Below are 27,280 nucleotides of genomic sequence, written 5' to 3'. Positions count from 1 at the left end.
AAACATTTTAAAAGACACCTAAAAAAAAACGAACAGAGTTCTGCTTCCAGTGATATCAAGACCAATCCTCCTATAGATAACAAGTATGAACAGTAGACAAAACATTTAAAAAAAAGAGCTGAAGGCACTGGAATGCACACAAAGCCGGCAGAAACTGGAGGAAAAGCAATACCAAGGAGATGAGAAAGACACTGGGTGTGCTTCCCCCACTTTTTGTTTTTTAATGGCTCTTTGTCTGAGGCATACCTCAGGGGGCAACTAAAATTCTGAAATAAAAACTGCAGTCTTTCTGTTTGCAAATCAGAAGGCAGGGTGGAGACAAACACATCAGCTAACAAGTGAGGAAGAAAACCCCAGAAAGGAAAGGGTCACAGACAGAATCCTCAGTTCTTCACATAAATTCTGTCCTAATCTGTGGCTGACTCACGAAGTACATATTCAAAGCAGAATCCAAGCAGCCCATCTACGTCCAAAAGAATAGAGATTTCAGCTGCTGCTCACTACAAGGAAGACAGCATTTAGAGTCTGTGCCCAGCTAATTTAACTGACTGCTAAAAGAAACAAACAAAAAATCAATACTCCTCAAAGAATATAATAGGATCCAGAGATCCTATAATGAATTATTCGCAATATCTAGGATATAATCCAAAGTTACTCGATGTAAGATAAAACAGGAAAATGTTACCATGTGCAAGAGAAACAATGATAATCAATGAAGACAGGCCAAGATGACTCCAATTTAGAATAGCAGACACAGGATTTTAAAACTCTTATTACAAGTAAGGTCAAGCCCACAGAGAAAATATGCTCAAAATGAATTTAGAAAAATAGTAAATTTTAGAGAAATATAAATTACAAAAGAGAATTAAATGGAAATTCTAGAACTAGAGAGTACAACATCTAAAAAACAAATTCACTGGCTAGGCTTAACAGATTTGATATGACAGAAGAGTCAATAAATTTGAATACTGATTAACAGAAATTATCAAATTTGAAAAAGAGAGAAAAAACTGAAAAAAAGAAAAAACAGTTTTGTGATCTGCAGGACAGTACCAAAAGGTCTAACATACATGTAACTGGAATCCCAGAATGAGTAGAGAGAAATGGGGCTGGGAAAAAATTTTTGAAGAAATAAGAGCTGAAAGTTTCCCACATTTGGTAAAAGACATAAATTTATGGATTGAAAAACTTGGCAAACCTTGAGCAGAACAAAGAAAAACCACACCAAGGTACAACACAGCCAAACTGCTTAAAACCAAATACATATAAAGAGAAAAATCTTAAAATTAGCCAGGAAAAAAACAAAACCCATATTACATACATCATACATGGGAACAACATGAAGAAAGGTTGACTTCTCACCAGAAAAAATGGAGGCCAGAAAACACTGGAATGACATCTTCAAAATATTGAAAAGAAAATAAAGTCAACCTAGAATTTCAATATCCAGAAAATATCCCACAAAAATAAAGGAGGGGAAGAATAAATGCAAATTAAAAACATTTTCAGAAAAATGAAAACTAAGCAAAATCATCACCAGTCAACCTGCACTACAAAAATTGGTAAAGGATTTGATTTGGGCCAAAGGAGACATTCAGGAGGAATGAAGAGCACCAGAAATGGTAAGTAAGTGGGCAAATATAAAAGGCTTTTTCCTCTAAATTACTTTAATACAGTTAGCTGTTTAAAGCAAAAATTGTAACACTGTGTTGTGGGATTTATAGCACATATAGATATAAGGCATATGACAACTAGAGCAAAGACAGGGGATGGTAAATGGAATTATATAGTGGCAAGGTTCTTATATTTTACATGAAGGGGTACAACGTTAACTTAAAGAAGACTGAAAAGTTCAGGATATATATTGTAATTCTTATGTCAACCAAGCTCCCACAAAGTAATAGTACAAAGAGCTGTAGCTAAAAGAACAACAGAAAAGTTAAAATGGAATTGTAAAAAATACTCTATTAACCCGAAAGCAGGCAGGAAACAGAGGAAAAGAGAAACAAATAAAAAAAGTAGAACAGAAACAAACAGCAAAATGAAAAACTGAAATCCAACCACTTTAATAAATGCATTAAATATAAATGGAATAACCCTCCATGTAAAAAGCAGAGATTCCCAGACTGGATAAAAAGGAAGACCCAACTACATGCCATGCACAAGAAATACAATTTCCAGCAATATATAAAGAATAATATGTTGTGATCAAGAGGAATAGGAAATTGATTTAACACTGCAAAGTTAATAAATGTAATTCATCACAGTAACAGAATAAAGGAGGAAAAACCCTGGAAACATTCCACATGCCCATCAACAGAACACATAAACATCATATATTGTTGGAATACAACTTCGCAATTAAAAGAAGGAAAATGAAAAATTCACTGATACACACAATGACACGGATGAGTTTCAAAACCATTATGTTGGGTGAAAGAAGCCTTACACAGGAGAGTGCTTAGTATATGATTCTATTTATACATAAAATCCTACAACAGGCAAAACTAGTCCATGTTAAAAAAAAAAAAAATTAGAACAGTGGTTGCCTCTAGGTAATGGGGTTGGGTAATAGGAGTTTGGATTACACAGGTTTACACAGTTTAAACAACTGAATGCACCTTATACTCTGTAAATTTTTTTAAACCATAAACAAATATTAAAGTCTAGTTAATTATATGCACACTAAAATGTTTAGGGTTGAAGGGTACTGATGCCTGTAAGTTAATCTAAAATACATTTAAAAAAAAAGATCAATGAATGACTATAGATGTCATAAAGCAAATACAACAAAATATTGTAGAATTTAGGTGGTGGATATACGGGTGCTCATTGTATAATTCTTGCAAGATTTCTGCAGTTTAAAACCCAGGGACAGATCTTTTTAAATACAATTCCTTGCTACACTCCTTCAGATACACTCTGTGAACAAATTAGGTTCTCTCAAATATCAGAAACAGTAACCCTAGCTGTTTTAAACTTTTATTCCCTCTACACCCTTATTACAAAAAAGATTTAAAGCAGCTGTTAGCCTGTATTATGGTGATAGACTTTTAGGGTTGGAAGAAAGAGGCAATAAGACTTGCTTATACCTGTAAGTCCCAAACTTTAAATATTCGTTATCAACTTTTGAAATTCCTTAGGATTTAGGGGATTTTAGGTTGGAAATTTCTAATCTGGTCCAACTCCTCCTTTCCTAGGTATAACACATTTATTCATTAGAATTCTCTCCTCAAACTAGCACTGTAATACATTACACTATAATGTGTCTAATCAGTAAGGGAAGAAAGGTGGAAGTCTCCCAACCTACTCGTTGCCATGAGGAAAAGCTGATGATTTTGAAAGAGAAAAGTGGGGAAAAGCATGTACGAAGCAGTGCATACCTCCTGTTCTGCTTGATAAAGCTTGACGGTGATGTTCCTCTGGAAACCCACATCACTGGCATCATAAAACACCCCGAGGCTGGTAATAACGATTGGATAGAGAACTCGGAAGCTCACGCTGACAACTCGGTCCTCAGAGAGCCCTGATGAAGTGTCTTCCAAAAGACTGAATGCCTCAATTTCCTGATTCAAAACTAAGGAAGTAATGAGAAAAGGAGTTTTACATAATCAAACGAAAACAAACTTTTATTTTACTAATATGAAGTGGGCTTGATAGCAAAATCTAGATAATTATATGTTATATAATTCTTTCACAAATGGCAATACATTTTTAAAGTGCTTCAGAAATATGGCTGCTTCCAGAAAAAAAAACAAACCCTCATTTTGAAATTTAAGAATGAAGTTTTCAACCACATCTAAGTAAAATATTTAAGAACTACTTTAATAAACTTTTTTTATACACGTGTGCGTCTGTATGTATAAACGCTACAGGGGAATATAAAATTTAAAGGCATCTATTAGGAAAGGTTGGATAAATGGGGATAATAAAAACAGTACTAATTGCAGTCATAAATAATGAGTAAATTTAGCCTTGCTCTGCAAATTCCAAAAATCCCACGTCTTGTTGAGCAATTTTTGTGATGTCGGGCAATTATCACAGTACGAAAGTAACTGAAATCACTTCAAATAACAAGACAAGCACATCAAACACAGTAAGCATTTCTGACCACCTACTGTGTGCCACCTCCCATCATATTTAATCTTTACAACTACTCTATGTGGTTGTGACATTATCTCCAGTTTACAGATTAAGAAAATGAGGCCCAGAGATACATCTGATTAAGGTCACAGAAAGTGGCAGAGCCAGGAATCAAACCCAGATTTACTGACTTCTAATTCAGTGCTTTCTCTATCCCCCCAGAGATCTGTCTAATCAAAGCCAAAAACAGTCCTTTTTGGAAAAATTTCTCAATTACCATAAATGAATCAGGATAGATTACATGAAGCAGCTAATATGGCTGAGAATATCAGTGTCGCCTTGAGAAATAACATAAAAACTTATTTTAAAAGATTATTTTATCAAAGTTCTTTGTGTTTTTTAGAGCTGTGGTTTTCCAACTTTACAGATCACACAATCCAGTTAAAAACATTTGTACACATATTAATGTCATATTTATGTACAAAATATACACATATTAATGTCAGTTAATATATTCAATATTAATAAAGATTACATTTTATTTTCAGATAAAAAGAAATCCTGTTTTCTTCCCATACTCCAGCAGATCATTTGGATCCCTACTTTAGAGTTCCTAGAATGCTATTTTACACTTAGTGGATGCTCAATAAAATGTGACTAAATGGAATAGATGGCTCCTTCCCAATTACACACATGAGCAGGAGGGAAAAAAGGAGGACACAGATTTTGTCATGGGCTGGGGCAAGCACTGGCCAGAGAGTCTAGACTCCAAATATAGTGGATAATAACAAAAGTTTTTCTCTTTAATATACTCAGTAAATAGGATATCCAAAGTGAAGCATGTCCATTAAAGGCAGTAGGTTAAGCACATTGTAACACAACTATTTTCTACCTAAAACAAATGCACCTTGAACTTCAAGCTACCTGGACACAAGATAGCCTGCTGCTCTGATAATGCTATTAATCAAACTTCTATACACCCAAGAGTACCATGATGATTAATGTCCACGGCGACCTTAAGGTATTTAAATAAATCTAAATGCCATTTAAATTATCAAAGAGATAAAATTAGGTTCAATGGTAATTTAGTTATATCTATTTTTAAAAACTGGTAACCTAGGTATTATATATATGAAAATTTTCTATTAGTGAAAAACTCCACTCTTTTACCATTAATGAGTAATAGCACTTAAAATAGTAAAAGTCTGGTTAATCTAAAGGTAAGGTTTCTTAAAATTTGGTTTGGCTTGGTTTTGGATTTCAAACATAATTTGTTCTAGGCTACTCTTACATCATCAGTGATACAATATTTTATTAGGTTCATGGTCCCTTTGGGACCCCAGTGAAAGCTAAAGCACCCTCTCCCCAGAAAAAAACAATCATACACAAAATTTTGCTTACACTGTTAACTAAATTCATAGACATCCTAAGTAAGAAACCTCTGCTTTACAATGCAGACCTGAAAATATGGTCCAATTTATTAAAAAATATGATTGCAACCCAATTTTATAAAAAGGCAGGTCCTTTAAAAATAACAATATTAAATACTGAACATGTCCCAGGAACTATTCTAAATATTTCATATGTATCAACGTATTTCATCCTCAAGTCAGTCCCTATAAGGTAAGTACTGTTTACCCCCGGTTTACAGATGACAAAACTGAGGCAGAGAGTAGTAAATAATTGTTCGAAGGTCATACAGCTAGAAAATGATGCAGCCTAGACTTAAAGCCAGGAGGCCTGACTCCAGAACCCACGCTCTTAACCATTACACTACTGCTGCCTACAAAGGCAAGGTGCATATAATTATAGAGGTGTGACAAATCTTAAACCACCTGAAGTCATAATCAGTACATTTAAGATTTGGGAGAGTTTCATCTCCCTTAGAACCACAGCTGAACATAATGGGAAATGCTAATAAATAAAGATATACAGGTATAGAGTTATCAACTTTCTAAAATTGGTTCCCTGGTAAAATGGAGAACCTAATTAGGATCACCTTTCTTCATCCTCATCAGAACTATCACAAAATTTTAACTGTAAGGAATAAAAAAATATTACTTGTATTTTCAATTTTTTTTACTATTTGTTTCTCTTGCAGAAGCTTAGGCAATAATTCTTAGAGAAAGCTGAGTCACAATATTTGTATCAAGGCTATTATAAACCAGCAGGCTGGTGAAATCAGCAGTTTTCCTTAAGTTTAAACTTCAGTAACTCAGGATTTGTCTATGCTTAAGGAATTTCCAGATGCGTTTGAATCATACTGAAAAATAAACTCTCCTGGATCCTAAAATTACATATCTATCTATGAAGAGTCTTCACAGATGCCCAGAGTGGTTAGTCTGTCAGGAAGGATGAAAGCTACATTTTGAGGCAAGTTTGATTTTAGTCCGCTAAAAGCAGACCACGGTACTATTCAGCTCAACAACTCTTCCTCAACATCAAACCTGTGCAGTAATCCCCCCTTCCCCAACCTGCCATCTGTGGTTTTGCTTTTCAGTTACCCACAGTTAACTGTGGTCCAAAAATATTAAATGGAAAATTCCAGAAATAATTCTTAAGTTTTAAACTGCATGCTGTCCTGAGCAGCATGATGAAATTTCATGCCATCCATCTCCACCCTGCCTGGCATGTGACCCATCCCTTTGTCCAGCATATCCCACCGGTGAGCCACACAGTAGCCACCTCAGTTGTCAGACCAACCCTCGAGGCATCACAGTGCTTGTGTTCACGTCACCCTTATTTTACTTAACTAAGGCCGCAAAGCGCAAGAGTGGTGATGCTTGCAATTCGGATATGCTAAAGAGAAGCCATGAAGTGCTTCCTTCAAGTGAATGGGTAAAAGTTCTCCACTTAATAAGGAAAAAAAAAATCATATGCTGAGATTGCTAAGATCTACCGCAAGAATATTCTGTGAAGTTGTAAACAAGGAAAAAGAAATTTGTGCTAATTTTGCTGTCACACTTCAAACGGCCAAAGTTATGACTACGTGCAGGAAAAGTGCTTAAATGGAAAAGACATTAAATTTGTACAATAAGATATTTTGAGAGAGAGAGAGACCATATTCACATAAATTTTATTATAGTATGTTGTTGTAATTGTCCTATCTTACTATTACTTACTGTTATTAATCTCTTACTGTGCCTAATTTATAAATTAAACTTTATCATCGGTATGTACGAACAGGAAAAAACACGGTATACACAGGGCTTGGTTCTAGCAGGATTTCAGGCATCCACGGGGGGTCTTGGAATGTATCCCTCGTGGGTAAGGGAAGACCAGTGTATACAGCAGTCGTAAGGCTGAGGAAAAAGAAGACTTACCTGGATTCGTGATGTTGAGTAGTTTGCAGGAATAAGGATCTTCCCTGTCTTCCACAGGCACCTCACAGCCATGAGCACCTATTATGAACTTCACAAGCACACTGAGAGATGTGTTGATATTAACATCAGTTACTGATCTTCACCTTGCACATGCATGTTTCCTCATGCCCATTTCAGAGCTTTTACTTTGAGACACTAGTATTTATTAGGTGCATGTGGGATCTTCCCGGACCGGGGCACGGACCCGTGTCCCCTGCATCGGCAGGCGGACTCTCAACCACTGTGCCACCAGGGAATCCCCTAACTTAATTCTTCTAGTCTAGCAAAAAGGGGGAACAGGCAAACTAGGAGCTGCTAACTACCAAGTGACTTATGTGTAAGCCCTCTACTGCAGGACTACATTAAAGCAGGAGTGAGTACGTTCGGCCTGGCCACCAGCAAATGCTCATGCCATTTAACAGCAAACTACGGTAAAGACAACTTCTCATGCCCACACGTAAAAACACATCTATACCTGCAATCTCCTTCACTCGCTTTCTTCTATTTCACAAAGTGTTCCTTTTGCTTGAGCAGTCTTTCTACCCCAGAAGAGGACCCCTCCTCTCGTAGACCTTGCTTCACTAGCCACCTGTAACCCATGGCTCCTTCCCTACACATTATAAATACGATGAAGTCTGACATTAATTTCTATCCACCTACCATCCGTCCTTGTCCCCATCACTTCCTTTACAGTGAAGTCCTACAAAGGTTCATCTAAAACTGCAGCCTCTGGTTTCTCATTTCCCACTCATTTTATAAAACGGAAATTTTAGCTTCAGTACCCACCACTTCCACCGAGATGTCTACCACCAATACAACTAGCAATCTGCTGTTCAGTCAACAGACATTCTTCAACCCTTCCCTACTTGACTTCTCTGGGGCTCGACAATGCAGGTCTCCTTAGAAAGCTCTCTTTCTCCATGTGGCCCTGCTCAGTGGGATCCCTTCCTGCCCAGCTCATCCATTAGAGTGGATATTCCCCCAGGGCTTTGCCCTGGGATCCTTCTCACTCGACTCACTCTTTCCACTTGCTCTCCCTGGACAATTTCTATCCCCAAAGCTTCAACCAGCCTGGGGATGATTCCTGAATTAGCATCTCTAGTTTAGACCCAGCTTCTAAGGAAAAGATCCATGAATTCATCGTACATCTTCACCTATACGGCCCACAGACAGCTGTGTACTACAGCCTGCTCCTACTGGGTCATGAGGGCCAACTGCAAAATTTTCAAGAATTTTGTGAGCTGGTTATTAAGCACAGCTTTTATTAAAAATTAAATTTATAAACTTACAATTAATACATTATATTAAAAACAAAGGAAATAAATGCTCAAATTCATCATTTCTTATTTATTTCTCTGTCATCTCTGATGTTATATGTATCCACTGTATCTGTATAATGGGGATATTATAATGGTGTGCCACTGCCTATCTTCCCCAACTCTGTGTTCAGAGACATCACATTAGTCGCTTGAAACTGGCCATGGTGGGAACACTTAAAGCATGGAAACTGGCAAGCACTACAAATAAGGGTTTGATTTATTGTTCTGTTGATTGTCTAGACTTAAAGTGATGGAGAAAATGTTAGTATTGCAGATCAAACTTAAAAATGTGACATGTTTGTGGCCATTCCATTGTGAATAGTACAAAAAATTGAGGAAATACTCTTCCATTGTTCAAAACCTATCATCTGATTCAGCAAAGACGTCACTTCATTGACTAAGAGTAGAGTTCTGTCACATACCTTAGTTGTCACTTTAGTCTTAATCTTTAAAGGAAATATTCATGTCAGAACTACACTCTCGTCAACCGCAGCCACAGGTTGGTTATAGACACAGAAGTCTGGCAAACAATGACGCATTCTGAGAATCAATATGGAAGTTATAATAGAGAGCATTATATACCTATTATCTGTCAATTATGTGCTCCAGTCTTCATACCAATAAAATTTATAATAAACATATACATACGTATAAGCATGCTTTTCTTCAGAGAGCCAGTGAATAAACATTTACCAGCACAGGTACATGCAGATACCTCAAACTCAACAAATCACAACTAAGCTCCTTCCCCAAGAAACCTGCTCTTCTCATCTAGTATCAATACATTTTGTCTTGATTGATGATTTCATTATTCTCCGAGTTAGAAAGCTAGCAACCATCCTAGACTCCTCTTCCTCGTTCTACATTCAATTACCTTATTTCCTTAAAAGGTCACCACTTTAGACAAGGACTGCTAAGGGGCTGAGCTAAATAGGTCTCACTGGCTCCCTGAACTCTCAACACGTTGTTCTGAACAATCTGGTCACTGCCTACCTCTAACAGTTGTAACAGTTATAAGCCCTCCCTTCTTTCCTTTTTATATGATAATCTCTCTCTGCTTCTCTTTCCTTCCCTAAGTGCTCTCTCTCACACTCACCCACAAACACATATACTCCCTACCCCATAATCTCTGCACTCCAGATACACAGAACTGTATGGAATTTCCCAAACACTCCAAGCTATTTTGTATCTATTTAATTCACAGCACATATAACATTTTATTACACTATTACATCTATTTCCTTCTACTAAACTCCAAGCCTCCATAAAGACTCAGGCTATATGGTATTTACCTATGTATTCTACTATACATAGTATACTACCTGTATACAGAGGATACTTAATAAATACTTGTGAAATTGACAACTTACAGCTTCACTACAAAGGCTTTTAATTAAACAGCATCCTTGAAATATATGTGGAGTCTGGCTCCTTCAGTGAAATGCAAGACCTGAAAGTAAGCCATAACCACAGAAATGAAAACGGTTTCTTTTACAAACGGCCAATTAAGGCAGAATACCTTTTATAAACAACTAGCATTTAGAATAAAAGTATAAACAGAAATGAATAAATGTGTTAAATTATTGCAGATATTTACCAAATTTGTTTTTTTAAGCTATCTTCAATAGTTTTACTAGAGCCACAAAATTACTCTGCCCCAGGAAGAAGTTTCCGGCTAATATCTACTTTTATATAGGTATCCCATCATTTTTATAAAACAAATCAACAAGCTTACTAAATTTAAAGTAAGAATGCTATGATAACAAATAAATTACTGGTGAATGCCTGAATGTTAATTCTACTCATTATATTTAGCTCTGAGTCATTCCCTCAATAGTTTTTGAGTGTCCTACTCAGTGCCAAGTTAGGTTCAAGGTGCTGGAAATACGTCAATGAAAAAAGCTGAAGCCCCTATGATCATAAAACACAGTCCAGTGAGGAAAGACAATTTATAAATATACAACTAAATATAATAAACATGCTAGTTGGTGATATGTATCATAAAGAAAAATAAAGTCAAGTAAGAGAAGACAGAGTTGGAAGAGCGCTATGATATCTAAACAGAGACCTGAAGAAAGTGAGGAAGTGAGCCATGAGGACATGCAGTGGAGGAATGGTACAGGCAGGGGGAACAGCAAGTGCAAAGGCCCTGAGGCAGGAGCACATTTAGGGTACTGAAGCACAGTGAGGAGGCCAGGGCAGGAAAGTAGATGTAGATAAGGTCAAAGACCACAGTAAAGACCTGGGATTTCACTCTGAGCAAGAAGAGAAGTCAGTGGAGGAATATGAACAGAAAACTGACATAATTTGACTAATTTTAAAAGGATCACTCTGGCCACTGTATGGAAAATAAAACACAGGGGATCAAAGGTGGAAGCAGGAAATTCAGATACGGAGGCTTCTGCAATAATCTAGGTGAGGGATAATGGTGGCCTAGACCACGATGGTGGTTCTGATAGCTGTGGTAAAGGTGTTGAGAAGTTGGATTCTGGATACAACGTAAGGTAGCGCCGAGAAGATACACTAATGGATCCGATATGAGACAAAGAAAGATCAAGATAACACTGTACTGTAAATTGTAAAAACCTCATATTTTCCTGACACCTCAACATCCCCACAAACAGGCTGAAGCATCCCGCCCCGATGACCAGGTCTACTCGGGTGACAAGGCTGGTCCCTGCCACAAGTTCCCCTTCTTGCCCTCCCCTGACAGTGACCCTGTGACATTCAAACCCAACAGTGAAATACCTCGCACCTTCTCCTTGTCCTCTCCACCCTGACCCCAAATAAAGACCCCTGCCCACGGGTCCTCACTCTCTCTCGGCTCCCTGCCTGCTTCGGTGAGCCCGCTCCTTGGACCCTCTTCCCATTTGGCCCCCTGTGTGGTGTGCCGGGCCTCCGTCTCTAGAACCTGTGAGCATGACAGATCCTTTCACTTCCAATGCCTCTCCCAGTGTAATTCCCATTGCCGTGCTGGAGCGACCCTTACAGACGCAATAAAGGGGACTCACTCCTCCACTCACAGCTCAGACACCAAAGTTTTCATCTGAGCAACTGCAAGAGATGGGTCATTACTTTCTGAGATGGGAAAGGCTAGAGGAAGTGCAGGTTTTCAAGGTGGTTCTGATGGTAGTGATGACTCCGAGGCCTTTTTTTCACTTGCTGGGTAATAGGTTCTATTATCATTGCGATCCTTAACTAGAGAAACCTGTCTTGAAAAGGAATGAAAGCTGCTATGAGTGGCTCAAGGGGAAGATGGTGGAAGAGTAAGACGCGGAGATCACCTTCCTCCCCACAGATACATCAGAAATACATCTACATGTGGAACAACTACAGAACACCTAGTGGACTCTGGCAGAAGACCTCAGACCTCCCAAAAGGCAAGAAACTCCCCACGTACCTGGGTAGGGCAAAAGAAAAAAGAATAAACAGAGACAAAAGAATAGGGACGGGACCTGCACCAGTGGGAGGGAGCCGTGACGGAGGAAAGGTTTCCACACACTAGGAGCCCCTTCGCGGGCGGAGACTTTGGGTGGAGTAGGGGGGAAGCTTCGGAGCCGCGGAGGAGAGCACAGCCACAGGGGTGCGGAGGCCAAAGCGGAGAGATTCCCGCACAGAGGATCGGTGCCGACCAGCACTCACCTGCCCGAGAGGCTTGTCTGCTCACCCGCCGGGATGGGCGGGGCTGGGAGCTGAGGCTCGGGCTTCGGTCGGAGCGCAGGGAGAGGACTGGGGTTGGTGGCGTGAACACAGCCTACAGGGGGTTAGTGCGCCACGGCTGGCCGGGAGGGAGTCCGGGAAAAGTCTGGACCTGCCGAAGGGGCAACAGACTTTTTCTTCCCTCTTTGTTTCCTGGTGTGCGAGGAGAGGGGATTCAGAGCACTGCTTAAAGGAGCTCCAGAGACGGGCGCGAGCCCCGGCTAACAGCGCGCACCCCAGAGACGGGCATGAGATGCTAAGGCTGCTGCTGCCGCCACGAAGAAGCCTGTGTGCGAGCACAGGTCACTGTCCACACCTCCCCTCCCCGGAGCCTGTGCAGCGCGCCACTGCCAGGGTCCCGGGATCCAGGGACAACTTCCCCGGGAGAACGCACAGCGCGCCTCAGGCCGGTGCAACATCACGCTGGTCTCTGCCGCCGCAGACTCGCCCCATATCCACACCCCTCCCACCCCCTGGCCTGAGTGAGCCAGAGTCCCCAAAGCAGCTGCTCCTTTAACCCGTCCTGTCTGAGCGAAGAACAGACGCCCTCCCGCGACCTACACGCAGAGGCGGGGCCAAATCCAAAGCTGAGCCCCGGGAGCTGTGCGAACAAAGAAGAGAAAGGGAAATCTCTCCCAGAAGCTTCAGAAGCAGCAGATTAAAGCTCCACAATCAACTTGATGTGCCCTGCATCTGTGGAATACCTAAACAGACAATGAATCATCCCAAATTGAGGAGGTGGACTTTGAGAGCAAGATTTATTATTTTTTCCCCTTTTCCTTTTTGTGAGTGTGTATGTGTATGCTTCTGTGTGAGATTTTGTCTGTATAGCTTTGCTTCCACCATTTGTTCTAGGGTTCTATTCATCCGTTTTTGTTTTTTTTTTTACTTAAAAAATTTTTTTTCTTAATAATTATTTTTAATAACTTTATTTTCTTTTATCTTACTTTATTTTCTTTTATTCTCTTTTTTTCTTTCTTTCTTTCATTCTTTCTACTTTTTCTCCCTTCTATTCTGAGAGTGTGGATGAAAGGCTCTTGGTGCTGCATCTCCAATAAAGATGTTAAAAAAAAAAAAGCTGCTATGAGTAAGATAGGAAATCTATAAATGTTCACTACTGGTGACAAAAAAATTCACAATTGTGATTCCCCCGTATAGCTACTCAGTCACAAGCATGCCAGCTGAATGCAATCCTGAGGGCCTTCTCTGCTTATCAGTGACTTCGCATAAGCAGAGAAGAATCGTCACATAACTAGAAGTCCAGACTTCCATGCTTCACTTCCACTAGTCCCTCACTATATAATCTTCAGAGGCTGCTTTCCCTGAGAAGACTAAGGCCTTGCATTCCTAACCGACAACCGAGCCATCTAATGTCAACATGTGACGTGCTACCCGAGCTCAGGCCTGGAAGGGTGGTTGGCAAAAAGAGTATGGCAAACTATACAAACCGCAGAGCACACACAACCAAATGATACAGAGCTGAATAACATTAAGTATATCTCTTTTGGCTTAAAATCTTGGTTAAATTTACTTTTTGGGCTCAACTACGTGGAGGAAAAGCAAAATGAAATAGTTATTTCTGAGGAAAAGAGGTCACATATCTGAATTAACATCTCTGACTCTCCAAGAAGAGATTTTTCAGAACACTTATTCAATACGTCACGCAAGGTGTGAACTCAAGAAACCTACCGTTGGGGCTTCCCTGGTGGTGCAGTGGTTAAGAATCTGCCTGCCAATGCAGGGGACATGGGTTCAAGCCCTGGTCCGGGAAGATCCTACACGCCGCGGAGCAACTAAGCCCGTGTGCCACAACTACTGAGCCTGTGTGCCACAACTACTGAGCCCATGCGCTGCAACTACTGAAGCCTGCACACCTGGAGCCCGTGCTCCACAACAAGAGAAGCCACTGCAATGAGAAGCCTGCGCACTGCAACGAAGAGTAGCCCCCGCTCGCCGCAACTGGAGAAAGCCCACGTGAAGCAACAAAGACCCAATGCAGCCAAAAAAAAAAAAAAGGAACGTACCGTTGACTTAATGCTGGGTGTTGTACTAAATGCTTCAGCCAGGTGCTTCTTATCACATTGCGAAGTTCATGGTTATTGCGGGCTGACAGCACACCAACTACCACATCATAATGACTAGATTTCCACTGGGGAAGTAGGGCCAACTGATCTAGAAATAAGCAATAGTAAATCAGAAATGTCATTTCTCAATTACTGTTAAGTTCAATATGTAACATAAAAATGTTTATTACAAGGTAATATAAATATATGTTCATATTTGCAGAAAATACAAATAAATACAAAGAATAAAAACCCTAAAGCACTCATAAAACTCACCATCCAGAGATAACCACTACTAACATTTTGGTGCAGTCTTTTTGCTTCCACACCTATGTATGTATTCGTGCTCACCCAAGTACATATGTAAATTATTGAAAACAAGTAAGACTTTTCTGATAAGAATCAGTTTGGAAGGTCAATGTGGCATAAACCATACAATAGTAGGCAGTAAGAGCCAATTATAAAATGCTGGCTTTTTATTTTAGCTATAAAAGTTATTGAACTCCTTGAGCCTCAGTTTCCTTAAGTAGAAATGGGTGTAATAATACTTCTCATAGAGTTGCAACAATTAAATGATATAATGTGTATAAAGGTTCTGGTTTGGTAGCAGGCAAAGAGTGGGCATTCAATGGCAACTAACAAAAACAACAACAAATGTGCTGTCAAAGGTGAAGTCCTACATGAATATTAGTTACTAAGTGTGGGAGATGAAGTTGAAGGACTACCATGCTGGAAAGAATCAGAACTCTTATTCATGCCAATAAATTCTACAGCCAGCAAATATTTATCACTTGAATAGTGCAAAGGATGAAGGAGGGGAAATGTTTCTAGTTAAAAAAAAAAAAAAAAAAAAAAAAAATCAAGGAACAAGTCATTTTTTACTATCATATTTAATGGACAGGATTACATTTTTAAAATATGTCCTTAGAGGGAGTTCCCTGGTGGCCCAGTCGTTGGAATTCCAGGCTTTCACTGCTGTGGCCCCGGTTCAATCCCTGGTCAGGGAACCGAGATCCCACAAGATGCACACCACCCCCACCCCAAAAAACTGTCCTTAGAGAAAGATAGAGGGAAGGATACTTTGTCCCTGTTTTTCATCACCAGTTTCAAAGCTTGAGAGCTACAAGCTAATATATAGCTCTCATTAGGGATCCCATTTCATCTCTTTCTTCAGCGGTGGAAACTGACCCCACAATGTTTCCAAAAATAAATTACTGCAGGCCACAGAGCCTTACTGTATTAAATGAAATGTTTTTATATGCCATAGAATCTAGGTATTCAAAAGACAACAAAGACATGTTGATATTTCTTCAAGGGAGGATAATTTAAATGCTTATGTAAAATTGGCAGTGAAAACCTAGTCCCTCCCCCGACTTTTTCACAGAGAAATATTAGCAGTAAGCACATTTTATAGACAGGAGTGAGGAAAATGCAGTAACCAGACATATCTGACATTGATTCTACAGCCAACATGCTGCACAGTATCAGTAAGAAGTTACTTAAATCCTTGTGCCTCAGTTTCCTAATCAGAGAAAGTTGATACTGAAAACAGTCTTTTAGATACTCTATTTCATCTGTTTCAAAATGTCTTCTCAAAAGATTAAAAAGCTTTAAAATATTAGAAGAGCAAAAATTATATGCATCCCAAATGCCTCATTTATCTGACTTCATGAGAAAACAAGGTTGCTGCACAAAAGTAAAATTTCAAAATAACTGAAACATCCCTTTAAATGCCAAACATCACTACCTTATTTTTGACGGGTAATCAAAATAAATCTTTTAGAGATGGATTACATGAAACATCATTTAACCTTTTCTTAATGACAAAATCTTTTTAAAATTTTTCTCAAATTTCTCTCTTTATCATTAATTCTAGTCGCAGCTTCAGTTCAAATTCTTACCTTTCACCTGGACCTACAAGGCTATCCTAATAGTTCCTCCCAGACTTCTCCATGAGATTTTTCTAAAAATAAATAAATCAATAGACACGAAGATAACCATGTGGTATGCGAAAGCCTCATGGATTATCGCTGAAAAGTACTTTTTCATCTTATTCCACCTCTCTCTGCCACTGCCAATCCTCTCTGCTTCTCATCCACATCTCAGCTGCCTCTATTGAACTGTGTTACTTTTTACATGCACTTCTCTTTTTATTGCAGAAGAGAAGTACATGGCAGATTCTGGCCTTTTAGAGAATTTCTACTTCCAGAAATACTGAAAAATAGGTTTTTAAAGCCTCAACCAAAAAACTGTTAGAACTAATAAACAAATTCAGTAAAGTTACAGGATACATAATCAATATACAAAAATCAGCTGTATTTCTACACAGTAATAAACTATCAGAAAGAGAAATTATGAAAACTCCCAATTTCAATCACATCAAACAGAATACATACCTAGGAATAAATTTAACCAAGGAGGTAAAATACCTGTACACTGAAAAGTATAAGACATTGATGAAATAAATTGAAGAATACAGAAACAAAAGATATTCCATGCTTGCTAATAATAATAATATTGTTAAAATGTCCATACTAGCTAAAGCAATCTACAGATACAGTGCAACCTCTATCTAAATTCCAATGTCATTTTTCAGAAATAGAAAAAAAAATTCCTAAAATTTGTATGGAACCACAAAGACCTCGAAAAGCCAAAGCAATCTAGAGAAAGAAGAACAAAGCTGGAAATACCATGCTTCCTGGTTTCAAACCATATTATGAAGCTACAGTACTGGCATTAAAACAGACACACAGATCAACAGAACAGAATAGAGAGCCCAGAAGTAAACTCATGCGTATATGGTCAATCCATTTACAACAAAGGAACCAAGAATATACAGCAGGGAAAGGACAATCTCTTAGATAAATGACGTTGGGAAAACTGGACAGCCACGTGCAAAAGCATGAAACTGAGCCAACTAACTTATGCCATACACAAAAATCAACTGAAAATGGATTAAAAACTTGAATGTAAGACATGACACCATAAAACTCCTATAAGAAAACATAGGCAGTAAGTTCCTTGACATTGGTCTTGGCAATAATTTTTTTAGATTTGACACTGAAAGCAAAGGCAACAATAGCAAAAATAAGTAAGTGAGACTACATCAAACTAAAAAGCTTCTGCACAGCAAAGAAAACTATCAGCAAAATGAAAAGACAACCTACCAAATAGGAGAAGATATTTACAAATCATATATCTGATTAATAACCAAGATATACAAAGAACTCATACAACCCAATACCAAAAAACAAAGAATCCCATTTAAAATTCGGTAGAGGATCTGAATAGACATTTTTCCAAAGAAGACATGCAGACTGCCATCAGGTACATGAAAAGGTGCTCAAAATCACTAATCATCAGGGAAATGCAAATCAAAACCACTATGAAACATCACCACACCTCTTAGAATGCCTATTATGAAAAAGATAAGAAATAACAAGTGTTGGCGAGAAAGTGGAGAAAAGGCAACCCTCATGCACTGTTGGTGTGAAAGTAAATTGATGCAGCCACTAAAATATGAAAAACAGTATGGAGGTTCCTCAAAAAATTAAAAACAGAACTACCATATGATCCAGCAAAACCACTTCTGGGTATTTACCTGAAGGAAATGAAAACATTCACTAGAAAAGACATATGAATGGGGATGATATGCATGATAGTGAACATGGGGATGTTCACTGCAGCACTATTTACAATAGCCAAGACATGGCAGTAACCTAAGTGTCCACTGATGGATGAAGGAATACAGAAAATGTGTTCTTTATACACAATGGAATATTATTCAGCCATAAAAAAGAAGGAAATCTTGCCATTTGCAACCATGTGGACAGACCCTGAGGGCATTACGCCAAGCGAAATAAGTTGGACAAAGACAGGCTGATACCATATGAACTCATTCATATGTAGAATCTAAAACAAACAAAACACCAAACTCATAAATACAGAGAACAGAGTGGTGTTTGCCAGAGGCTGGGTGTAGAGGGTAGGCATAGTGGGTAAAAGGGGTGAAAAGGTACAAACTTCCAGTTATAAAATAAATAAGTCATGGGGATGTAACATACAGCATGGTGACAATAGTTAACAAGACGGTATTGCAGGGAATTCCCTGGCGGTCCAGTGGTTAGGATTCTGGGCTTTCCCTGCCGTGGCCCGAGTTCAATCCCTGTTTGGGGAACTGAGATCCCGCAAGCCGCACAGCATGACCCCCCCCACACACACCAAAACAACAACAACTGTACTCTATTTAAATGTTGCTAAAGAGAGTGGGTCTTAAAAGTTCTCATCACAGGAAAAAAAATTTGTAACTGTGTGTGGTGACAGATGTTAACTATACATACTGTGGTGATCACTACAGAATATATACATGTATCCCATCATTATGCTGCACACCTGAAACTAATGTAATTTGTCAATTATATCTCAATTTTTTAAAATACTGGTTTCTTCTGCCACATACCATCAATGTAAATCAGTCCAACAGACCTGTGAGTCGTGTGTCACACAGTTTAAAACTCAAAGTGGAGAGTTCCCTGGTGGTCTTGTGGTTAGGATTCACCGCTTTCACTGCTGTGGTCCAGGTCCGATCCCTGGTTGGGGAACCGTGATCCCGCAAGCCACGTGGCACAGCCAAGATTAAACAAACCAACCAACAAACAAACAAGCAAAAACTCCTCAAAGTGGATGCCGTGTAAGAATGCTGCCCAGCTTTCTAGTTCCCCCACTAAACTTTCGTCATCCTCTGCTCAATGTTGCAAGTACAGGGAACCTAGTTTGATTCTGGTGTCTGAAAACAGGAAACAAAAACAAAAACAAAAAAAACTAAGAAGTGAACATGAGACAAAGAATAAAGATAATTCACAGAAAAAGAAATGCAAATACCCAACAAACCTATAAAAAACGGTTCAACTTCACTAGAAGTCAAGTTTGAATTACAGCAATAATAAGACACCAGTTTTCTCCTACATTCAAACTGACAAATATTTTCTTAAATGATAATACCCAAATGACTGATGTTTTGATAGAGGTAGTTTTTTCAAGGAAATGGCTACTCTCCTATGTTGCTAATAGGAATGTAAGTTGGTATAGTATTCTGCAGTAAATTTTGCCAATATACATCAAATACCTCAGAATTGTATAACTTTTGTCCTTGGCTAAGAATATAGGCTAAGGAAATCATCAGTGATGCACTAAAAGATCTCTATTCATCAGTGTCGTTTCTTAATAGGGAAAAACTGCAAAATACATGAATGCACAAATAAGGCATCAGTTACATAAATTATGGTGTATGTATATGCTAGAATACTATACAGACATTAAAATTGTTTTAAGCATTTCATTAAATGCTGTTCTACATCTTATTAAGTTAGATAAGCAGGCTGTAAGAACTATGTACATACTATTTGGTTCCACTTATATAAAGTACAAAGCAGGCAAATCTCTGCCACTGAAGATCAGGATCATGGGTACCACTCCTGACAGTGATAAGAAGGGAGCATAAAGGAAGCTTCTAAGGTGTTGGTAGTTTTCCTGTTTTTAATTTGCGTGCTGATTAGCTGGATGATTCAGTTTGTGAAACTACATCAAGCTCACATTTACGTGCACTTTTCTGAATGTACATTATATATCAAAAAAAATTTTTTAATACTAAATAATTCCCCCGACCATGTTTTATATGTATTGATACATTCAAACATTGCCCAGTATAGATCATTTTTCTTTCCTTTTTTAAAAATAATTTCAAAATTTTTCTTTGTAAAGTAAAATTTGTAAATTTTTACTTTACTTTGTAAAGTAAAATTTGTTTTATTTTTATAAGAAAAAATGTAAATCGTGGAATGTGAACGATCTATAGGTGACAAACTCATTCATACTTTCCCAGTTTTCTCCTCGATTCATTCCTTCAAGTAACTGAGCACCTCCTATGTTCACTGCTTTAGATGGCAAATATATAGCAATAAACAAATCTTCATACTGTCAAGAATAATTAAAACCCCACACAAGCTCCCTGAAGGCAATGACCATTTCTCTTCTGTAATATGTAGTATATCCCGAGAGTCTGGCAACCTGCTAGACTCTGCACTGAACGTGGACATCCAAAAGTTTATTAAAGACTCCAAAACTGACTGCTCAAAATAAGCAGATTCTTAAAAATTAGACTAAAATTTCCACTCTCATGTGCATGTCTCACGTGACACCAACCACAAACAGGCAGGAATCTTAAAAATGAAGAAAACATGCAAGTTCACCACATATCTATTGATAAGGACAATCATAATACACACTACCAGCGTGCTCTCACCAATTTCAGATACCTCCCCGAACACCTCACTAGCAAGGACATCAGCCACCTCCACACTACCATTCCTCTCTAAAATTCAGAGTGCTCACGAGGCACTGTTCTGGGTGTTTTATTAACTGAATCTTCACAATAACCCTGTGAGGTCATCATTTTATAAATAAGGAAACTGAAGCACAGAGACCAGATTAGCATATAGCGATCATTTTGGACGAGGCAGCCCTAGGCGAAACTGCAAAGCAAGCTCAATTTGTCTTTGACCTTCTGCTTGCCCCATGTTGGTTTCTGTTTAACTGTGAGCACCTTGAGAGCAGGGACTGCTCTAAGCATTTGTTGAATGGATCCGTTTCTTTCCTTTCTCTTTAGTTTCCTTCTTTCAAAATATCCTAGAAAGAGAAGCCTCTTTTGGTACATAATTTTTCTAAATTAACTGTTAAATAATTCCTGCTAAGGCATAACCCCAAACCAATACGTTATCATTAAGATATCCTGTATCTTTATTCCCTAGCCCAAATGGCTGTCTCCACCTCCATTTTCCTCTCCTCACCCCCTGGTTGTGCTGGATTTCACAACAGGAGATCTGCTGGCTCTTCACCAGCTGTTCCCCCTGACTGGGTTTCACCTGTTCAAGGTGAGCTACTACATTAGAATAGTACCACGTACTAACACGACTGACACACTTCATTCATGCATTCAGGTTCCTGCCCAACTGTGACCTCTTTAGAGCGGCCTCCCCTGACCTCTCTATTGATTTATTTATAAATTTATTTATTTTTGGCTCCGTTGGGTCTTTGCTGCTGCACGCGGGCTTTCTCCAGCTGCAGCGAGGGGGGCTACTCTTTCATTGCGGTGTACAGGCTTCTCATTGCGGTGGCTTGTCTTGTTGCGGAGCTCGGGCTCTACGTGTGTGGGCTCAGTAGCTGTGGCTTGCGGACTCTAGACAGCAGGCTCAGTAGTCGTGGCGCACGGGCTTAGTTGCTCCGCAGCATGTGGGATCTTCCTGGACCAGGGCTCAAACCTGCGTCCCCTGGACTGGCAGGTGGATTCTTAACCACTGCGCCACCAAGGAAGCCCCTGACCTCTCTATTTAAAACAGCAGCACATCATTCTCTATCCTCTTACACTGCTTTATTTTTGTCACCACACATCACTCTCCCCTATGATATTTAATAATTATTTTCTTATATTCTGCTTTCCCTTCTGAACTGTAAACTGCATGAGGGCAGGGACTTTATCTTGATTACTGCTGTAATCCCACACCTACAACAGGAGTTGGCACAGAGGAGGCTCTCAAATATTTGTAGAATCAACTGCAAGTCAGAGGGCCGAGGGCCTTTTTTAACATTCAGGGGAGGTAAATCTCCCTGCCACGACTTAATGAGACTGAAGACAGACAAAGAGGCAGGAGAGAAAAGAGAACAAAAACAAAATTCAAAATGTAAATTCAAGGGAAGAATACTTAACAAAGTCTTGGGTTTTCTCTCTCACTCTAGGCTTAAGGGATAAGGACTAAAATGTAAAAATGCTCCAATTTTTTGGTTTGAACTGGTGACAACACAAAGAGAAAAGAATGTGTACGAAATTTTAGCAATCAAGATGCTTCTACTGTTTTTAGTTTTGAAAGTACCAAAAGTGCAAAACGAAAGTTAGAACTCTGCAAGGTTTCACTTAGATTAAATACTCTATTTATTATTTGACTAGATGCACAATATCCATCTAAAGTCAAAGTTAATTTACACAACTAGTACTGATCTCCTCACCAACAGCCCTGCCCTTTCCAAGGTCTACTTCCTAGTTTCCTTAATCTAGCCTGGTCTCACAGGACAGCAGATAAGGTATCACTGAAACACTGATGGAGGGGGAAAAACTTATCTCAAAAAGAAAAAACATTTTTTTACAAAGTTACTTTTAATACTTTTAGGTGAGCCCCACAGAAATAAAAAACACTGGGAAAAGGTAACCCCCTCACCTCCAGGAGTGGCCCAGGGGAAGACTGGCTACCTGAGGGGAAGGAAGCACAGAAGAGACCCAGTGCAGACACAGGGAAAGGGAATGTCACTGGGGCTGGGAGCTGTGATCACTACAGGAGAAAATGTGAGCACAGTGGGACTGGCTCCAGGCACACAGGCAAAGGGCAAAAGGGTTGGACATGAAGCCACAAAGCTTCCAGAACTAGAACAAATAATTTTAAAATGTGTATGGAAACACAAAAGACCCCAAATAGACAAAACAATCTTGAGAAAGAAGAACAGAGCTGGAGGAATCAGGCCCCCTGACTTTAGACTGTACTACAAAGCTACAGTAATCGAAATGGTATGGTACTGGCACAAAAACAGACACATACATCAATGGAACAGAACAGAGAGCCCAGGAATAAACCCACACACTTATGGTCCATTAATCTATGACAAAGGAAGCAAGAATAGACAATGGGGAAAAGACAGTCTCTTCAATAAGTGCTGCTGGGAAAACTGCACTGCTACATGTAAAAGAATAAAATTAGAACATTCTCTAACACCATAAACAAAAATAAACTCAAAATGGATTAAAGATGTAAATGTAAGACTGGATACTATAAAACTCCTTGAGGAAAAAATTGGCAGAACACTCTTTGACATAAATCGCAGCAATACGTTTTTGGATCCATCTCCTAAGATAAAGGAAATAAAAGCAGAAATAAACAAACGGGACCTAATTAAACTTAAAAGCTTTTGCACAGCAAAGGAAACCATTGATAGAAACAGGAAGACAACCTGCCAAATGGGATATAATATTTGCAAATGATATGACTGATCAGTGATTAACATCCAACATATATAAACAGCTCATACAACTCAACATCAGAAAAACAAACAACCCAATTAAAAAATGGGCAGAAGAAATGAACACTTTTCCAAAGAGGAAATGCTGATGGCCAACAGGCACATGAAAAGATGCTCAACATCCCTAGTCATCAGTGAAATGCAAATCAAAACCACAATGAGACGTCACCTCACACCTGTCAGAATGGCTATCATCAAAAAGAACACAAATACTGGGGAGGATGTGCAGAAAAGGGAACCCTTGTACGCTGCTGGTAAGAATGTAAACTGGTGCAGTCACTGTGGAAAACAGTATGGAGATTCCTCAAAAAACTACCATATGGCCCAGCAATTCCACTCCCAGGTATATAACTGAAAAATACCCAGAAACACTAATTCAAAAAGATACATGCACCCTAATGTTCACAGCAGCATTATTTACAATTACCAAGATACGGAAACCACCTCAGTGTCCATCAACAGATGAATGGATAAAGAAGATGTGATATATATACACACGATGAAATACTACTCAGCCTTAAAAAAAGAAAGAAGTTTTGCCATTTGCAGCAACACGGATGGATTTGGAGGGCATTAGGGTAAGTGAAATAAGTCAGAGAAAGACAAATCCTGCAAGGTATCACTTACACGTGAAATCTAAAAGATATAACAAACCAGTGAACATAACAAAAAAGCAGCAGGCTCACAGATGTGGAGAACAAATTAGTGGTTACCAGGGGAGGGCGGAGGGGCAATACAGGGGTGGAGGAGTAAGAGGGACAAACTACTGGGTGTAAGATAGGCTCAAGGATGTGTTGTACAACACAGGGAACAGAGCCAATATTTTGTAATAACTGTAAATGGAAAGTAACCTTTTAAAATTGTATAAAAACATAAAAAATAAATTTAAAACAATAAGAAATTGTCAGGGAGGCCTACTAAGTTTTCAGCTTGAACGCACGGTTTTCGCTTGTTTATGGACCCTAAAAGATATTTAGGTCATAAATACCCTAAGTATGCTCTACAAGTAAATTCCAGTAGAGCTCACTCATCATACAGAAAAGAAATTTGTAAAATGCAAAACCCAACAGGTGTTACAGAGCACTATATATCTATAGCACTCTTTCCTCAGCTCCATTTACAAAACCCTAAAAAACAAAACAGACCAAAAAAATCCTAACCTGTTAAGTTAAATGCCCTGTAACACTGCACTCTCATTAAATCATTTAAATAGTATCTTAATTCCATTCAGGTCACACAAACAGCCTTCTCAAAGAACTTGTGGCTTCTCTAATAGAAAAGGATTTTAAGACAGTTACCAGAATAAAGAACTCCAATTATAACAGTGAGATTGCTTTGAGGACTGCCAAATTAGTTTCTGTACTTTCTACTTCTAAGTTAAGGCACAGAGCCATCTCAGAATTGCAAATATTCAACTATTCTTTAAAATATTGCATAAGAAAACAACTGTCTTTGGGGAGAAGTGGTAAGAAAAAAACTCCCAACGCAGTTAAAAACCAAATACGACTATTACCTCATCTTTAAAACAGCCTTCCAGGCTTCTTTACATGTCCTTGGGCAAGCCCTTAAAAAAGAAAACAAGAAAAAAAGGGAAACCTGATGACGTCTTCAGAGCGGTGGAATTCATTAACAACAGAAAAACCCCTGGGCTGTGGGCACAGCATTCTATTTCTCAGGCTGTGAAGTGAACACGAACAAAGGTTTCTTTCCCACGAGAGAATAACTTTTAGAGCAAATGGGGAAGACCATTAAAGAACCTGATATTTTCGTGTATATTTCATTCACAGGCTTTTGCAAACCAAGTTCCCAGGAACAACTCCACTCTCAGCCATGCCTCGATTTGCTCAACCGACTTACATCACAGTTTTCAAAGGATTCACAAAGTACAGTATACTCTCAAAGCAAAGTTATTCCTTGAAAGCAAAACACAGCCACCTTTTAAAACACGCACAAACGTGATCCACGGCCCGAAGACCTCAAAAGTCTTGACCGAATAACCAACACCTGGGGAGGAAGAAAGCAACCTGGTAGCCCGACCCCGGGCGTGAGCAGCTGCCGCTGAAGCGCTGAAGGACACGCGGGGCTTTGCTCCCCGGGCAGGCGGGCAGTTGCCGGGCGACTCGGGCCAGGCCTGGGGACAGCCGGAGGGCTTGCAGTCGCGGGCACCGGCTTTGTGGCCATTAAGAAACGCGAGGAGGTGAGAAGCGGCCGAGACGCGAAACGAGAAAAGCGCCCTCAAGTTTGCCCGATATTAACGCCTCGAGGATGAAAAGGGCCGTTTGTTTCATCGGCGGACCGTCGTGTCGGGCCGCCCCCCGCCCGGGACTCCCGGCGGAGCTCCGCGAAGGAAGCCGCCGGGAGGTTCGGAGCCGGCTTCCCCCCGGCTAGCGGCCGCCCGGCCCGGCCCGCCCCGCCTGGCCCCAGAACCTCACCTGCCTGGCCGGCCCCCGAGGCGCGGGCGGGCGGCGGGGAGCGCAGCCGCAGCCAGAGGTGCAGCGCGGCCCCGAGCACACACGGGCACAGCAGCACCAGCCAGTTTCGCATTGGCCGCCCCCGCCTGCTCCACCTCGCACCCCCGCCGCGCTCCGGGTTCTCCCGCGTCCCGGGAGGGAACCTGCAAGTAGGGAGGCCGAGTGCCGACGGCCGACTCCCGCGCTACGACTCCGGGTACGCCCGCCCTCGCTCCCGACGCCGTCCAGGTTCCTTTCGGCTTCGGGCCCCGCGCCTCAGCTTCCTCAGACCACCAGCGGCAGCAGCTCAGCCGGGCGGAGCCCCGCCCCTCCGCTTGGCCTCCCCTGGCCCCGCCCACCTTTTCTCTCGTTCGCCCCGCCCCCTTCCCTCGCGTCCCCGCCCGCTCTCGTCGGCCAGCCGGGAGCTGAAGTCCCGCTCTGGGATCAAGCCGGGAGTGCCCCAGTGATCCAGTGACTGGAAAACCACACTTCCCATAACCCCACGCACTCGCCTCCGTCACTCGGCGGTTGCGGAGGCAGAGCGCGAGGTCCCACACGGAGCATGCGCAACCCTTTTCGACGTCTACGCCCCCCGGCGGCCGAAGGGAGGTAGTGCCGGGCGACCCCGCGCTTCGGCGCCGCCCCCACCCGGGAGGGAAACACAGCTGAGGTGGAAAGTGCTGATTGCCCAAGATTGAAAGGGAGATCTAAGGGAAGGCTTTTTAAAATCACGCAGGAGCTTCCTTATGCCGAATGCTAGCCTTGTGTGGGAGATAGGATCTTGCGGACGCCGGAGATCGGAGCGAAGCAGCCCAGTTGCCTTCAGCTGTGAATCGTCGAGTATTAGTTCTGGTGCAGTGTGTACCCGGCTCTTTGCCCGCCCCTATCCTCTAGGAACTCAGCATGAGTAAGACCGCACCCAGGGGATCAAGCTGTGGAGTACGACAGCGACGGTCCAATCTAGGGTAAAATTTCACGTGCCCGGGTGTCCAACTAGCGCTGGAAAGTTGCGAGTAGAACGAGGCGCACACACACCTGCTACAGGACGTGAGTCGGGAGGGCCGAGAGGACGCGGGCTCCGAAGCACCTGTGGGCAGGACCCCTGCAGCGCTCTTTAAGGATAAAGTACTGCCCAGTGGCCCGAGGACTTGACCCCTCGGACCCGCCCGCGGCCAAACGCACGA

At 40.6% G+C, this 27,280-nt stretch overlaps 1 protein-coding gene across 5 annotated transcripts in view; it reads right to left on the bottom strand.

The window, feature by feature from the left end:
* Positions 1-26,431, bottom strand: part of B3GALNT2 (beta-1,3-N-acetylgalactosaminyltransferase 2) — a 51,308-nt gene extending 24,877 nt beyond the window's left edge. For all 5 annotated transcript variants that reach the window (XM_024761439.1, XM_024761440.1, XM_024761441.1 and 2 more), the window contains exons 1-4: positions 26,079-26,431; positions 14,488-14,635; positions 7,407-7,507; positions 3,384-3,577 (exon numbers count right to left, since the gene is read on the bottom strand). In XM_024761439.1, coding sequence (XP_024617207.1) covers positions 3,384-3,577; positions 7,407-7,507; positions 14,488-14,635; positions 26,079-26,190 — 555 coding nt within the window. In that variant the 5' untranslated portion in view covers positions 26,191-26,431. The remainder of the gene's footprint in view (positions 1-3,383; positions 3,578-7,406; positions 7,508-14,487; positions 14,636-26,078) is intronic.
* Positions 26,432-27,280: the final 849 nt, after the last annotated feature.

This window comes from Neophocaena asiaeorientalis, unplaced genomic scaffold, assembly GCF_003031525.2.
Source record: "Neophocaena asiaeorientalis asiaeorientalis breed wild unplaced genomic scaffold, Neophocaena_asiaeorientalis_V1.1 scaffold166, whole genome shotgun sequence".
Classification (NCBI taxonomy): Eukaryota; Metazoa; Chordata; class Mammalia; order Artiodactyla; family Phocoenidae; genus Neophocaena; species Neophocaena asiaeorientalis.
This window is presented reverse-complemented; position numbering and strand designations above follow the sequence as displayed.